Source organism: Nothobranchius furzeri, chromosome 8 (assembly GCF_043380555.1).
Source record: "Nothobranchius furzeri strain GRZ-AD chromosome 8, NfurGRZ-RIMD1, whole genome shotgun sequence".
Classification (NCBI taxonomy): domain Eukaryota; kingdom Metazoa; phylum Chordata; class Actinopteri; order Cyprinodontiformes; family Nothobranchiidae; genus Nothobranchius; species Nothobranchius furzeri.
The window spans coordinates 66,984,670-67,001,485 of NC_091748.1; the positions used below are offsets into that span (position 1 = coordinate 66,984,670).

At 40.4% G+C, this 16,816-nt stretch overlaps 1 protein-coding gene across 1 annotated transcript; it reads right to left on the minus strand.

Moving 5' to 3' along the window:
- Window positions 1-5,387: 5,387 nt before the first annotated feature.
- On the minus strand, window positions 5,388-8,215 carry dmbx2 (diencephalon/mesencephalon homeobox 2). Its single transcript, XM_070554251.1, has 5 exons — window positions 8,112-8,215; window positions 6,805-6,968; window positions 6,144-6,319; window positions 5,891-5,984; window positions 5,388-5,812 (listed from the first exon to the last, which is right to left on the minus strand). The coding sequence occupies exons 1-5, from the start codon at window positions 8,138-8,140 to the stop codon at window positions 5,532-5,534; spliced, it is 744 nt and encodes a 247-aa protein (XP_070410352.1). The 5' UTR covers window positions 8,141-8,215; the 3' UTR covers window positions 5,388-5,531.
- Between the last annotated feature and the right edge of the window lie 8,601 nt (window positions 8,216-16,816).

Here is a 16,816-nt window from a genome sequence, read left to right on the forward strand (position 1 = left end):
AAATATTGGGACATCGACACAATGCTAACATTTTTGGCTCTATACAAATTTGATTCAATTCAAAAATACTTTAATCCCAGAGGGAAATTGATTGCTGTGGATCCACAGTGGATACACAACCACAATGGATTTCAAATGAAACGAACAAGATGTGCTTTAACTGCAGACTGTCAGCTTTTATTTGAGAGTATTTACATCCAAATCAGGTGAACGGTGTAGGAATTATAACAGTTTGCCAGGATTACCAATACGTACATTTTAAAGGGCTCTTTACAACCATTGTATAGTGTGTAGGGTTGTCACGGTAACCGGTGTAGCGGTAAACCCCGGAAAAAAAGTTGACAATAATAATAACCGTCTTGTTTTTAAAAAAACTATATTATCTCGGTGGGTTTACCGTGGCTGCGGTGTAGGCACGGTGACCCTTACCAGCCACCGTACCATCTGCTGAAGTTGCCGGCGGCACATGCGCACTTTGTTTACAACTAAAACTTTCTTGAAGCTAAAGCTGAAAAAATGGCCAAAGGAGGAGACAGCAGCGCACAGGAGATCATTTTTTTATCCCTCAAAGAAGACAAAGTGGGAAGTACGGGCATCTTTTGGATATTTGGAGAATGCCGAGGGACAGTTGATAGAAGACAGCTATCCTGTTTGCAGCACGTGCAGAAAAAGTGTCTGTGAAAGGCAGCAACGCTTCAAATCTCATGACACATCTGCGTGACCATCACCCACAACTCTACAGTCAAGGCAAGCTAACGTTAGCGTTTTAGCTAAAATGCGCGATCCGAGGATTTGGGTTGAGGGAGAATGCAACAAGTCGCTATATAAAGCAGCCGCAGCGCAGCTACCTGCATATAAACCGTGTCGCGGACACCCCCATGTTGAAATGACGCTATGCATTACGGGGCTCCCAGGGGCAGATAAGAGTTGGTCTCTCTCTGAGAATAATTATGAATTTAACAATGATTACTGCCTGATGACATTTTCCCACATCTGCAAAGGTCACTGGAAGGACACAAACCGAGGACAACATTTTCCTGATATAGGGTTTATTACTCAAGGGTAAAAAAGTATCTGATTAGAAGGCTACTTGAGTACTGAGTATCATCTGATCTAATATTTTTAAAATGATGACATCAAACAGACAAAAAATAAGAAGTTATGGGCAAATATTGGTATTTTAAAGACTAAAGGGAAAAAATGTAAACAAATAAACAACATAATTACAAAATAACACATTTTAGGCTAAATTTAGACACAAACTGAGGACAATATTTCCTGACATACAGGGTTTATTTAATTGTGTGAAAATGTAGCACGTTTAAAAAAAATACCGCAAAAATACCGAAAACCGTGGTAATTTTGGTCACTATAACCGTGAGGTTAAATTTTCACTCCGTGACAACCCTAATAGTGTGTAAATACACATTAACAAAATGCTGGAAGTAAATATGCAATGCTTCACTCAGCTGTATTATCATTTCTTTCATTCTGACTTTTCTGATTCTTGCTACTCATCATAAAATAATCTTAATCATAAAACTGAATCCTGCTCCTAAATTTCACAAAGCAATATTCAACATGTTAGCAATAGTGCAAAACCATATTTAATTCTAATTTTGTCTCAACTATATTGAAATTGCAGGTGTATCCACATTGGTGTATTTAATTAGTTACACCATGCAATTTGAGGTGCTCTAGTAGTGTTCTGGACCTGGTTCTGGAAATGATCTGGTCTCAAGGCTTGCTCTCTGTAAAAAGATCTGGTTCAACAGAAAACCCTGGCCTCAAACCACCTTTGGTGATGCTCGAGTCAAAAGCAGAAAATATATGAGACATCATTTCTCAAGGTAAACCAAAAAGTAGCAGTCCAACAACTGAAGTGCCATAGATGCCGCCTGTAAGCAAATACTGTAATACCCTTTCTTTAGTAAAGTTTAGCCCTCATGTCTAATCATATCAAGAAGTTGCCCACTTTGTTGCCAGCTGTTTGGAATCAATTTGTTTAAAATGTAATAAGTAGAAAGTAATAGGTTTTCAAATTCTGGTGCAGCTTTAAAAAAAAGTACAAAGAAATTATTTAATCAATAATATTTCCCCAAACCTACATTTTGAAGTTGGAATGGGTCTGGATGCTACATTTGTAAAGCTAGCAGTAGGGGAAGGCAAAACTCCCAACAAATCGAATACAAATCCAGAAATAAACAAAAAGTGATAATAAATAGTAGAGAGCAAAACCGATGACCAAGTTTCCTCTTTTTTTGTGTGTGGTGCTAACACCCGTCTTTAAGCCGTGTTGGTAACAGCTAACAAGCTACTAACAGTGTTCTCGTTTAGCATGAATTTTCGGAGATCCGAACGAATCGCTGGCTCTGAACTTTTATTAACACGTGTGCTATTTAATAAAACTAACCACACAGTAAAAACATATTTCGAACAAATGCGGTCAAAGGGGCTCTGGAGAGAAGAAAAAAGCTGGCGTTAGCGACGGACAAGGCCGGATAGTCAGAGCTAGCACCAACAAACACCGTCCCTTTTGGCCTAGCGGCTAATATGAAAAACAGTTAGCTACATTTAACGTTATCTAATCCGTTAACGATCTTGTAGGCAAAAACACAGCCTACCTAAATGTTTGCTGAAGTAAATACGATGAAGCAAGACAAAACATAAAAAATTAATTGAATGACATAACCGATGCTACCAGGCTAGTAAGTAAATGCTTAATAACTGGAAAAATATAACCGTCCCAACAATGTCGTCACAAATATTATCGAGCGGCGATTCGAAAGAATAGAAAAGTTAATGGATTTACCTGGAATTTTTGTTTTATAGCTCAGATTCCAGCTACAGTCGCCACCCAGACCACTTCCAGTGTTATGCCGAAAAAAAGCACCCCTACCGCGGAAAACACCCCCGTCACAGGAAGTGCATTTCAAAGTGCTTCTTTTCTTAAACAGAGTAAAAGTAATGTTTAAACTGTTTTTTGTTTTTCATTGCCCCTAAAAGATACCCGTGTTAAATTATGTTATTTTTAAACTGAACGAGTGTGATTTTATGTTAAATTATGTTGTGAGGAGATCGTTTTCAAGTATTTCGGATCAGGACAGCCCTTAAATTCACACTACCATTGTTGTTCCATGCTACACTCAAACATATTTCACGTTATAAATATTTCATCATGATAAGGAGAACACAGTCCTGTGTCAAGCATATCATCAACGGTGTACATTTATGGAAACAAATAAAATAAAACTGTAAAATAGACCATTTTTGATAGGCCATTTTCGGGTACAGAAAACCACAAGTCAGTTTTTCACTTTTTTTCTACTAGTTACTTTTAGTTAACAAACTGCCTTCAAATGTGCTTAAGAGTGCTGTGTCAAGGGGTGCTTTTTTCAACACAACACCGGGCGACTCCTTAATCCTACCGCCGACAGCACACTAGCGACAACCTGGACCCAGTACTAGCCATTAGCAAGCTAGCACACGAAACATCAACGACACGGTCCAAACACGGAGATATGCTGTAATCTCCTTTAGTCGTCAAAATACAGCATATTACCCTGAAATGTTTGTTAGCTATCGAAACGTCGTCCGAATCTTCATGGTTCTTCGAACATGAAATTATTTCCCGTTTGGCTTCTTCTCTTATCCTCAAGTTGCTATAATTTCGCTGTGGTCTCTTTAAGCCTCTCTCAACCTCGCAGCGTCACGCTGATTCACTTTGAGCTGCGTAGGAAAGCCGGCGCAACTGGTTTGGTGGATATGACACAACATCAGGCGAGCGTGCGTATTACCCGGTAGTACCCCCGAAGAGGGAAGAGCTGCTCGAAACTGGTTTGAGTTTAGTTGACAAGCGTTTACCTTCCGTTGAACTGAAACCAAGGCAGTCTCGCGAGACTTGAAAGTCTAAACGCTGCACTAGCGAGATTTGCCTTTTACATCTAAAACTTTGTGAATGTTCACATTTTAAAAAATCATAAAGTGCTTAAACGAATAAATAAGTAAATACAAACACAAAACAATCCTAAATAGTATTAAAAGTAAAAAATAACATTATTCGATTTTATAAGATGTAAACAAATAAAATAAAAGCCTTTTAAAATAAACTGCCATAAAAAAGTTCTCACACAGAAATAAAATAAACAGCCCCAACATTTACTGTTACGTAAGCTTTAATCTAACATTAAATGAGTACACACCATTCAAGTTATAGTTTTGTAAATTAGCACATTTTTCTCAAATGCCACTGCGTTATTTTGTTATTTCTTAGTTATTATATAATCAATAACAAACTGGTGAATCAGACAAACCGAATGTTTGTTTTATATTACAGAATTTCTGATCCTGACATATGCATGTAAATCTTTTTTTTTTCCTCTAGTGACCACTTCAATTTTAAAAATAGAAACATTTTTGTTGAAAAGAACAACTTTTTCACAACAAAAATTCTAAATTTGTTGCAAGACTTGAATGATTTACAGAAATAGAAGTGCAAAAAAGTTATTCCATGCATCCATGTTGAGGTGCTGAGGCAGAATAAGAATCCTTTCCCAAGTACTTTTAACAATTTCTGTCTGAAACATCGTATATTGGTCAATCCGGTGTCGGTACAGGATCTGCTCGGGTGCAGGATGGCTCGGGGTCCTTCGACTGCCGATGACATCAAAGTAGTTGATTGGCTGAACATGAAGCTTACGGAAGTGACGTTATCACGTTATGATTTTGATTGGTCAGAACAAATTTGCGGCCGTAGTCTTAGCGGTTGTGGTCCTGTAGTCCAAAAATCAACACTTTTTGGAGAAAACATGTTTGAATTTCTAAAGGAAATGTAAAATATAAGCAAATGGTAAACGGTGACCCCCAAAAGCTCTTGATGTTGATGAAATGGGGCAAAATGAAATCTAAGAACTTTATTGAAAGACACCAAGGAATATTTTGAGTCAAAGAATGCATTTAGATAACAACTAAGGAAATATACAGACGAGCTCCACATTAATACAAACAGATATGGCTTCACATATAAGAACTGTTCTATATTTTGTCAGTCCGATGTTGGTTTTATGCAGTTTCACATTCTTTACAAAACAAAGATAATGTGGCGTTTTATTAACAAATTACAATTATAAAGAAAACATTTTTGTTAACAAACAAGAATTTATTAACAAAACTGCTGATGTCTTTCCAAAACGAGTGTGTGAAAGCCGAGTAGATTTGCAGTAATGTGACGTCATCGGCAGTCGAAGGACCCCGAGCCGATCCTGCACCCGAGCCGATCCTGTACCGACACCGGCTAAACAATGCAGGAAAAAAATCTAAATGTGTAAATGTTGCTACCTGTTGAATGATTAAAAAACACATACAAGACAGGGGGGAAAAAACATTAGTGAAGGCAGAAAAACTGTTTTATTTATCTGAAGCAAATATTCTGTTTAAAATTCCTTCAGATAAACTAAAATGTACATTCTGTGGACTGCTAGTGCTGCATATTCCACATGGAGCAGATTTCTGAAGGCGAAATTTGATTCTGGCTACAGCCCTAAGTGAGGGTGACACACCACTTTACTGGAGGATGTGGTCTGAAAGGAGTGGCTGCAGTTTTTGGATGAAGGATCTCTCCAGATGGAACCGTGCTGTTGCATGATGGGCCAGAACAGCGGGGGGAGGGCGAGCTCAGTAGACAGAACCGTCTGATGAGGTAGTCGGTAGGTCTCCACTGCCATGAAGGGAGGAATTGGAGGAGAGTGGACTCTGAGGGTGCATGGTGTCAGAGTGTCAGAGTCTGAGTCCTTGGCTTTATCATCACAAGCTGCTGGAGTAGGACAGAAAAGAAGAGGGGTGATGATGTCCTGTTTGTCTTCTGTCCTGACTTCCTCCTGTCCCACCTTACTGTCAGGTGAAGCTTCCTCCCTACTCATGTCTCTTGAGAGCGGGGATCCTCTCTGACCTTTACGAAACTTGGCCCTCCGGTTCTTGAACCATACCTGTATATGGAGGAGTAAAGGCAAAGTTTAAGTGATTAACAAACTTTACAGGTTAAATAAAATAAGGCTTATGCACAATTAGCAGCAGGTTTATGACAAAACCGCAAAGGAGGAAACTAATCAAACGTGAGTCAGGTGATGGGTGGAGTGAGCCGTCACCTGAATGCGAGCCTCTGGTAAGTTGATGCACACGGCCAGCCTCTCCCTCATGCTAACGTCTGGGTACTGTGTTTGCTGGAAGGCCTTTTCTAGAGCCTGCAGCTGGGACACCGTGAAGGCTGTACGGCTGCGTCGCTGCTTCTGCTGGTTACCATAACGGGCCTCAAGGATCAACTCTGACAGGAAAAAATAACTTTAATCAGAAGCTCCCAATCAACAGAGGGATCGGGTTTGTTTGGATTTAGGAATGTGGTGGGTCCGCTCTCTTAACATGAACACTGAATCCTGAAATAGAATTAAAATGACTATCTGCCTCTGGACTATCAGATGAAATAAATGCAATATGAATGCTGCTGGTGGTCAGTAAAGTAGATTTTTACATACAAATACCATTTTAAATATTTACATAAGTGGATAATGCATTGATGTGTTTGTTAAGACAGTTTCACTGCTCATGAAATAGAAAATCTTCTTAAATAACTGTATTTACAGATTAATGATTCCTGATAGATTACGAAAAGCCTCATCAGGATTAATTTTTCTGATTCTCACAGCTCAAGAATAAACGTGGTAATTAATGAACACAGAAATCAGCAAGAATAGCAATTAAAACTTGATATGGCGTGTTATAAGTGTTTTGTGCTTTGGGTTGATAAACTACCTGCAAGCCTCTCTGCCACAGAGAAGGAGTGGGTCGCAAGAGGAGCAGAGTAGGAGTGGTGCTCTTCCGCCACCTGGTGGCGCAGGTCGAACAGCAGTGGGTTCACTCCGTGGAGGGAATAAACTCCACCACCAAACGTCCCACACAAACTCATGGAGTTCATTCTGAATAATAAAAAAAAAAATACTTTCAATAAGTTTATTTGCTCTGGACTTCTAGAACGACATAAAGCCCTGTCCTAATCCCCCCAAAACACAGACAACAGCTGAAAGCAACGAGAATATGGTGCAAAAGTTTGTTTATTTTATGTAATTCTACTCAAAAGGTGAAACTAATAAATGAGACTGACTCATTACATGCAAACCCAGATATTTCAAGCCTTTATTTGTTATCACGGTGATGATCATGGCTTACAGCTAATGAAAACCCCACATTTAAAATTGCAGACAAGAATATTGTGAACAGGTTCAATATTCTAGACTCAAAATGTCACACTCTGACCAGCTAATGAACTTTAAAACAGCTGCAAAAGGTTCCTGAGCCTTTAGATGGTCTCTCACTCCAGCTGAATTATTGTCATAAATTAACTTTTGCTCCGTATTCTCATTCTTCCACTTTTATGGAACTCTCTCCCCCAACATTGTCGCACTGCTGACTCATTTCATACATTCAAAAAAAAAAAAAAAAAACTCCTGAAAACTTGCCTGTTTAATCAAGCATTTAAAGCCTGTTAATTTATTTTACTGTCTCCTTCTCTCTGATTGTAAAGCGTCTTTGAGTAGTGGTTAAATGCGCTATATACAACCTATGCATTATTGTTATTATTATTATTATCATTATTATTATTATTATTTTACCAGTTGTTTGATACAATTTAAGCACAAAATAATCTGAGGAAAATACCACGTTTGTTCTCTTTGACTACGTTTGTAGACAAGTTGGTTTATTTGAGAGGAAATAATAATAATAATAATAATAATAATACATATTCATACAAGTTACAGTAACACTTTGCAATAACAGTCCCTTTATTAATGTTGCTTAGTGCATCATTAATCATTAATAAACTATTAAATGATCCTTTGTCCTAACCTTAAGAACACTTAATAGTTAACAATGGTTAACGGTAACGTTACTATTATTTTAAACACACTAATCCTTGCTAACCCTTTTTTAACAACAACAACAAATCCGCGTTTCAAGCAGCAAAACTAAAAGTGTTTTGTCCCGTTCATCAGAAGGAAATGACCAGGTATTCTGCTCCTGAAATCCCTGCACTCGCAGGGTGAGTTTATCGGTCTGTTTACCTGAGATCCAGGTGAGTTTCTGCGTGCATGAGACAACGTGCAGTCCCGTGTCCACCCGGTCCAGTTTGGGGCCTTAGCTCCTCGCGCAGCCGCAGCAGATCTGTTTTTGTGAACCCATTCTCACCCTGGACTATTTAAACCCCGTTTACCCCGGCTCCCTTCAGCCATTAGCCAATAGAAGGAAAGGTATTAGCCGGGATTAGGTGGGATGAGGGGGGGAGAGGGGACTGGCAAGGAGCTCAAGTTTTTGAAACTATTGAACTTGAGAGATTTGTGCCAAGGATCGCCCAATAAGAGCGCGTTTCATGCCCTCCCGTTAAAACAATTAAAACAATGTGGTGAGCTAATCTCCGTGACTGCCCAGATTAAAATAACAGCCTTTGATTGTCCTCCTTCTCACTCTCTTTTCTCCCATACCTCTGCTGCTGGCCCCCCACGCCCCTCATAAAGAGGGGGTGTGTCTCAGAAGGGTTTGTTTTATTAACAGGCGCCATATTTTATCCATGAACTGTCACAATGTGACGTTAATCTGAATCCTGCTCAAAGAGGATCATTTCTGCACCGATCTGAGATACTAAATCCGAATAACACACACACACACACACACACACACACACACACACACACACACACACACACACACACACACTCAAGGGCAAAAGAAAACTATTATTCATTTATTATCATCTGCAGCTCTTTTCATAGGAAAATTATTCAACCATTTAAATCACAAGTAAAAGATTTTTGGTAACACTTTACAATAACATCACTTAATGCATTATTATGATCCCCTTATTAACGTTCTTGATCAACTAATACGCAGTGGCGTGTCCAGATCTTATGGGGTGGCCCAGGTGAGGCACTACTTTGTGCATATGTGGCACCAGTGGTTATGCTTTTTTGTTTTACTTCAAGCCTTTTGTGGACAATGAAAGGTCTATTTAAAGGGATTTCAGTGTGGTGACACCTGGGGTGGCCAATCAGATTCCAAGGCCACTCCCTGGACACGCCCTTATGTGTCCTTAGAGTTAGGACAAAGGGCCAGAGGGAAACGTCTGCTTAATAATGCATTAATTAAAATAAAATGAATAATAAGCAGTTTTAAGGCTTATAGTTATTAATGCTTAATAATACACCAAGTAACGTTAATAAAGGGACCTTTATTGTAAAGTGTTACCAGCTTTTTTGTTCAATCAATTCAAACTTTTAGATTTCAGCCCCTCAAAAATAAAACCCGCCCACATGCAGCAGCTCCTTTGGGACTGAATGAAAGTTAAACAATTTGAGGAGAAAATTAAAGAACTATGAGAAAGAGCAGCAAATGTGTTTTTTTCCAAAGTGTTAAGAAGCTCTCTAATCATTTGGTGTGCATGTGTGTGTGTGTGTGTGTGTGTGTGTGTGTGTGTGTGTGTGTGTGTGTTTGTTAGGAAACAATGGATGAATATAAATTAAGTTTTCTGAATCTACTGATGCATGTCAACAGTTTTTTTTACTTCAGAGTCAGTCCACTTGCAGATGTCTATGCAGCCAATGAACACAATAATGATCACGTCTGTACATTTTCCAGACATTGAGCAACAATTGTGTTGGCAGCTGCACATACTCTGAATGCTAATGCATCACATGGGATCTTGTAGCATTGCACAAGATTATGCATCAAGTTTGGTTCAACAGCAAAGGAGCGTGATCAACTGTGACTAAAATAGTTTGCAGAATGGATGTTTTACACTGGAGTATAACTCTTGGGTGTGACATTAGATGACAGGCACATTCCGATCCTGCACTAAAATCAGATGAGAGTAAAACATAGATCTTGGTTTATTATTGAAATCCACAAATAAAGTTGTGTGATTTTAGGGTTCGGACCAGTCTTAATGCTCTGCTCATGTACAAACAACTCCTCAAACTTCTAAAATATGTGAAAATATTTTTGGTCTTTTTTATCCTCTGGCTTTTTCCTCCTCCTTTCACCGTTCTTGGCTGTCAAGCTGTATTAGTGTCCGATAGGAATAAGTCATTTAGAAGAGGCTCTGTCGGGCAGCCCCTCAGCCCCACTAAAAGCTCCAGGATTAGGTCCCAGAGGCCTTTGTCTCCGCAGCCCCCAGGATTAGGGGAGATTTACTGCGAGGAGAGAGAGAGAAAAAAAGTAGTTATTTCATGGCACTTTCATGATGAAACCTGGCCAAAGCTGTGTTGGCTGGGGGGATTAGAGCCATACAAAGAGTGTGCTTGTGTGTGACCCTCCCCGTCCCCGAACCACCATGGATCATTTACCCTTCTGCGGGCCAGCAGGGCTCGTCCGGGTTCCCCTCCAATTCCCCACCAATATCATCAAAGTTCAATCGAAGCGAGTCATTTAGCTCCCCGGACCTCCTGGCCGCCTCGTCTTCAGATTCACAAATGAGGAGTTTTGCTAATCCGGAGCATGAGAGCACTAGTGTAGGAGTAATCACCAGTAAAAGTCTCCTAATAAGGACAGAAGTAAATGAGAAGTTAGTGGATTTTGGTCCCTCCTGCAGTGTTTGAAACCGATTAGAAGGAGTTATCCTGCTCTTAGAGGATCCTCTTACACATGCAGGGATTACAGTGGACAGAAGACAAAAGGCCGAGTCACAGTCCTGACAGCAGTCTCACCGCCGAGCAGGTGTTGTGCAGGTCTGCTAACTCATGTCACATAGCAGAGGGAATTACAGAGCCTGAAGAGTTCCGCTGAGAGTAAGACAATTACAGGAAGATGAGTCAAATCCAGCAGGGTGCAGATTAGGTCTCAGCGTAATTATTAAAGTTCAGTTTAACGACTTTTCTCGAGTATTCTCTTTTCCATCTTAGAAACTGGATATAAATAATCTAATCTAATGAAAAATACAGCTGGGAATGTCTCTCTTTAAAGGTGTGGAACACCCGTTTAATCAGTGCATTTGCAGTGGTCTCTAGTAGGAATGAAAGCCTTGTAAGTCATACTCTGGGGAAACAAAGCACTGGTGCACCTGTTTTACGAACTAGATATTAGCCGGACCACAGCTGAGCTTCAGACGACAGGATTTGGAGTCTTATTTCCTGATATTTGGGCATCTTGTCTCTGATTGGCTAACAGCAGCACAACTCTACCACTAGCCCTTTTTACAAGACACACCATGCCGGCAAATCGGCGTCATTTTACCACAACGATGTGTCTTATAAACGCGCCATGCTGGCATTGCACGGATTTTGCTTGATAGTAATAATGCGGCAATGCTCTGTCTTATAAATGGCTATTGTGCATGGCGCAACAGATCGTGGCTTCAATTGCAATAAAAGCAAATTATGTCCAAGAAAAATTAAAGTCCGCGGCATCGCAGAGACCACCCCCATGCCCTCTTCATGTCGCCATCGCCACCTATAAATGACTTAAGGGTCCCTGATGTTGACGGCATTGTTCTGTAAAAACGGCTACTGACTCTGTTGGCTTTGCAATGTTGATGTTTTTTCCCCACAAATAACTCAAGCCTGAAGGAGTCAAGCTGTGCGGTGGAGTTGCTAATGCTAACGGTTAGCTTCTGCTAGCCGAGACATTCTCTGCTGTTTCCTGGATGCTAAACCAACAACAGCATTCCCCGTTGCGAGTCAAGATGAGTGAGACATGAATATTAAGTGACAGTGTGATGTCACACGGTCAGGATTTTCAAATCCTAGAATTTCACCGTCTATTTACTATCAGAAGCTAATGCAGGAGACCACAGGAGTGTAGGAGACTATTTTCATGTTCGGCCTGCATGAAAAACTCAGAGTGACCAATTATAATCAGAAATAAGTTTTAAAGAATGTTTTTTCAGCTTTCTACACCTTTAAATTTTTTACGTTTTAGATTATTTAACTTGATCAAACTTTTGTTCAAGGAGACAAGTCAACCCTTTATGAGTGTGAGAAGACGTTTCACCCTATAAAGGGCCTGTATTTGTATAGCGTCTTCTTAAGGGTTCTACAACCCCCCAAGGCGCTTCACAACACAACGAGTCATCAACCCATTCACACACACAACCACATGCTGGTGGTGATGAACTGTAATGTAGCCACAGCTGCCCTGGGGTGTGCTGACGGAGGCGAGCCCTGCTGAACACAGGTGCCACCAGTCCCGCAGACCGCCACCAGCAGTCAAGGTGGGTTGAGTGTCTTGCCCAAGGACACAACAGCAGCATTCTCCGGTGGGAGTCGGGATCGAACCTGCAACCCTCCGATTACTGGACAACCCGCTCTACCTCCTGAGCTACAGCTGCACCTAACCTGTTACACTGCTTTTTTGAATGCTTGTGAATATTTTCTAATGCATTTTTAAAGTGACTTTAAAACGCTGTAACCATGTTCAGCGCAGTTTTGAAGTGCTGTGATTCGGATTTCATTTGAAGTGAAAACATTTTAGATCAAAGGTAGCTGTCCCTAGAAGAGAACACATTACTTGGAAACTCGTTGATCTGAACCTGCCGTTTTTTTTTATGGAAACAGGAAGGCAGCTGTGTCAGTGACGGCCGAGAGTGAGGAAATCTTCTTTTCTTTATTTCGTCTTTGTTAAACTTTCCTGTTCAACAGCTGTTTCGTGTAGCCACCGAGTCTTTCTTAAATCACTTATCAATAGAGGAAATTTGTATTGACAAGAGCCTGTCAGAACAGAACCTTTGTAGTTGTCAGTTATCTCAAAGGAAGGCCCCCTCAGACACCAACCGGATCGATCCGCACGCAAAAACACAATTGTGAGGCTCTTTTGGGGCCTGGATGTTGGTTCAGGAGGACGTGGGGCTGAAGAGGGGTGAGTGGATCGAAGATCTAAGAACTTCTTCATGGGGTGAATCGATAGGGCCCGCTGGCCTTTGACCTGAGGGAGACGGGGAGAATGGTAACAGCGGGTCAGTTGGTTTTCCTTAAGCCCCTGTGAGTGCCAGGATCACGCTGTGAAGCCTGACACTGGCTGTGACACACTCAGGGCTTAGAAAGACATTGACCTGGCTGCAAACACACCAAGTTAACACAACAAAGCTCTGGTTCACAGAATTTAATTGGAAAATAATTTTATGACAGCCAGAGGCAAATTCAGACCAGATCCATTGATCTGATTTGATTGACCCTAAAGAGAAGATGCTGTCCAAATCTCTCTTTTATACAACCTGGAGCCTCGTTAACCTCCATTTATCTTGCTATGATCTGTTGAACAGCCCCCAGGAGCAGCGACACCAGCAGATCAATACGAGACACTGAGTAAAGATCAGTATCCTAATTGGGCATGAGGACGACGTGTTAAAGATAGACAGAGAGGTACAGACTGCTGGGTGAGAACTTCGGGGTCACGGGAGCCCAAAGTAGGGTGCAGGAATGAGTTCAGCTCTGACTGAAGGGAAATTCACTGCCACATGAGGCTGCTAAATAAAAAAATAATGTATTTGTTAAACTTTGCCGGAATAAATTAAATGACACATAATATAAAGCAACAGGCAACAACAGAGTCCAATAATTAAACCTTTCTGTTGTGAACTATGTTTGTTTAAGCCAGATGGAATTTCTATCCATCCATCCATTCCATATCTTTTCCTGTTCAGGGAACAAGGAGCTGGTGCTCCAGGAGCAGGGCAGGCGAGGAAACCAGATCTAAAATCTGTAAAACAAAGCTACTGAACGTAAATAAACCTAAACACTGTAGAAATAAGACGAAGGAGAAACTAAAGATAAATAAACTAATGACCTAAGAGTTACAGACTAATACACTGGAAGGCAGGAGAGGATAATACTTAAATGGGGAAGGAACACAATACACTAAAGGGAGATATGAACTAGATCATCTAAAATGACAGAAAACTAATGATAAGTGAAGTGACTAGGGGGAACAAGAGGGAAACCTGGAGAAGCTGGGGACCAAAAGGGGGCACAGAAGATAAGGGGACACATGAGGGGAACCTGGGGAGGACTGGGGACCACGAGGACACAGAACATGACAGATTGAGAGTGCCCCATTTGCTGCCAGTGGGCCAGTCACAACGATCAGCCACAGACCTGCAAACTACCCTCACAATCACCATTTTTTCATTTTGACTTTGTGGGCTGCATGGTGGCGCAGTGGTTAGCACTGTTGCCTCGCAGCACGAAGGTTGCAGGTTCAAAACTCGGCTGCGGCCTTTCTGCGTGGAGTTGCGTGTTCTCCCCATGCATGCGTGGGTTTCCTCCGGGTACTCCGGTTTCCCACACATCACAACATGCCCTATAGGTTATAAATTGTAAGTCGCTTTGGATAAAAGCGTCTGCTTAATAAATAAACGTAAACATAATCAACTATGTGCACCAGGCTATATAAGGGTGTAAGAAAACATCAATACACTGACGTATCATGTTTTGTGTTACGAAATGAAACTTAAAAGCAGAGTATCGAGTTTTTTATGACAGTTTACTTGTAAATACTTACTGTATTTCTTTTGTGCAGAGCAATTCAAAGTTTGACTACTAAGTGGCAGCAGTTGTCCACCTTTCTGACAGAACAAGATCACATGACATGAATGGATCTGTCTTGGAAGCGTCTGGTTTCCCAAATCAATCCTAAAGATTGCAAATATGGTCTAACTTTTAGTATCAGCATACTGTATCGTCTCTGCTGTATTGTGATAAATATAATGCTCTGTCTTGTCAAAGCCCAGGTGAGTCGTAGCAGTTCTGATCCAGTTCTGCTGGAGGTTTCCTCTCCACTGTCGCTACATGCTTGCTTGGTATGAAGAATGCTGTAGTCTCTGACACAACAGGCAGAGTTAATTTTGACAGGAAATTTTAATTTAGTTTTAGTCTTTTGTCTAAATTTTTTTTAAATTTTAGTCACAATTTAGTTGTCCAATTTGTTTTAATTTTAGTCAACAAAAAAGTTTATTTTTTCATCTGATGCAATTATTTTCAACTTCTGTTTAAGAAATGTTAACCATACCTATTTGAAACTGTAAAGCATGATGAAAAATTCACATTTCTCACTTTGGATCAATAACATTCTATTACTTATTACTGTTTTTATAATAATTATTGGAAAATACCAGCATGCACTTTAACAGCTTGAAATTGTTTATTAATAAAAAATCTGCATAATATGCAGTCATATTTGCAAACATGACAGGAAATTACATCATACCATCACACATTAAAAGGTGTTACTCTAATAATGCAAGGAGGTAAACTAAAAGTAAGAATTGCTTTCAGGCGTAGTCATTAGTTTTTCCTGCAGTTTACTACGGTGGGCAGAGAAACTACTAAATCATGCAGGACCAGGATCTGACACTGCTCTTCATAATCTACCACCAAATCTTCATAATCCAAACCTGAAAGGTTAAGTAACTTGTTGCAGTCATGAATTTCTGACTAGTTTGTTAGTTTAGGCTGCTAACTGATAGATTTGTTTGCTTGCTGCAGCTCTCTGAGATGATGCATCTCTTCATCTCTTAGCATAAGGTCCTTGAGGAGCCGCGGCACCCAGCTACCCCCTCATGACCCCCCTTGTTAAAGGTGATCACGGGGAGAGAGACAGAGAGGCTCTGATCGAATTTGATAATGAAGACGAGCCCTCTAAGCAGCTTTGCTCCACATGTTCAAAATCTCTGGAACACTCTGCGGACACTAGGAAGCCCCCCTCTGACACTGCAACATTGTGTAGGTATTGATCCCTGCTAACTGGCTCTTTTAATACCTGGGGCCGTGGCCCGGCCTGGGGAAATGCATACTGACATGTGACGGGAGGAGCTTAATAGGCAAACACGCTGAAAGAAAAGATGGGCCTCACAGTTTAGCATTTCTCTCCTGTTTCTTTCTCTTTTCCCCCAATTTACACATCTGCTGAGGAGAGAACTTACTCTCTCTGCACCTGCTGCTAAAGGAGCACACAGGCTGCCAGAGGCAGCTGCCACACTGTCACAAACTATTTGTGCAAAAGTGCTCAGAGACGTTTTCACTGAACTCAAAAATGCACAAAGAATAAACGTGTTTGACGTTCACAACAAAAGTTTTATTTCAGTTAAAAGTACTTTAGTCAGCTAAATGTTGGAGTTTGTGCTTTACAGGTAAACACGTCTGCAGAATCTTTAAAGAACTTAATGTTTACTGTAGGAATTCATTTACATTAGTGAGATAAGTTATTTTTGACAAATGTTTTTCTTTGCACCATGGCAGGTTGTTTAAAAGATTTCCACATAAAAGGCCCTTAAACCGACTGGATCCAGCTTTGTGTTTAAATGTAACAAATACCCAATTAAAGAAATGATTTCAAATCAGAACAATTGGTACTTTATAAAAGTGTCACAAAATGAGAATACTTGTTTATTTGCATGAATAAAAGTACAAAAGATGACACAGATCAACACGTATGAAGACATTACTCAGCAGCCTACAACATGTTATAGCTCTTTTTCCCATTTTTAATACCATGTGGATCTGCTGCGTGTTTTTATGATTTTTAACTGTTTTTGTTCAGTGTTAAAGCTGTATTTTATTTTTTAAGCTGAACTAACAGATTGTTGCAGTAAAAACTTAGTTGAACCATCTGCTTGCCAGCTGTGTTCATTCCTACAGATCAAACATGGCAACTAGAGGCCCGTTTTAACTACAAAAGTCAGTTTGTGGTCTCGTATTCCATCCTGATGGAGGTGTGCGTGACACGAGTGTTACAACGGAACAATAAACAGCGCTACATTTTCTTTTAGCTAACACTTTTTAATAGA

Bases quoted from the DNA above. Each gene is read 5' to 3' on its own strand.
- dmbx2 (XM_070554251.1), bottom strand. From the start codon at position 8,140: ATGCACGCAGAAACTCACCTGGATCTCAG. The intron at 5,985-6,143 runs GTGACGGCTCAC...CTCCATATACAG, and splicing joins TACCAGAGGCTCGCATTCAG to GTATGGTTCAAGAACCGGAG. The intron at 5,813-5,890 runs GTAAGGTGGGAC...GTCCTACTCCAG, and splicing joins GGAGGAAGCTTCACCTGACA to CAGCTTGTGATGATAAAGCC.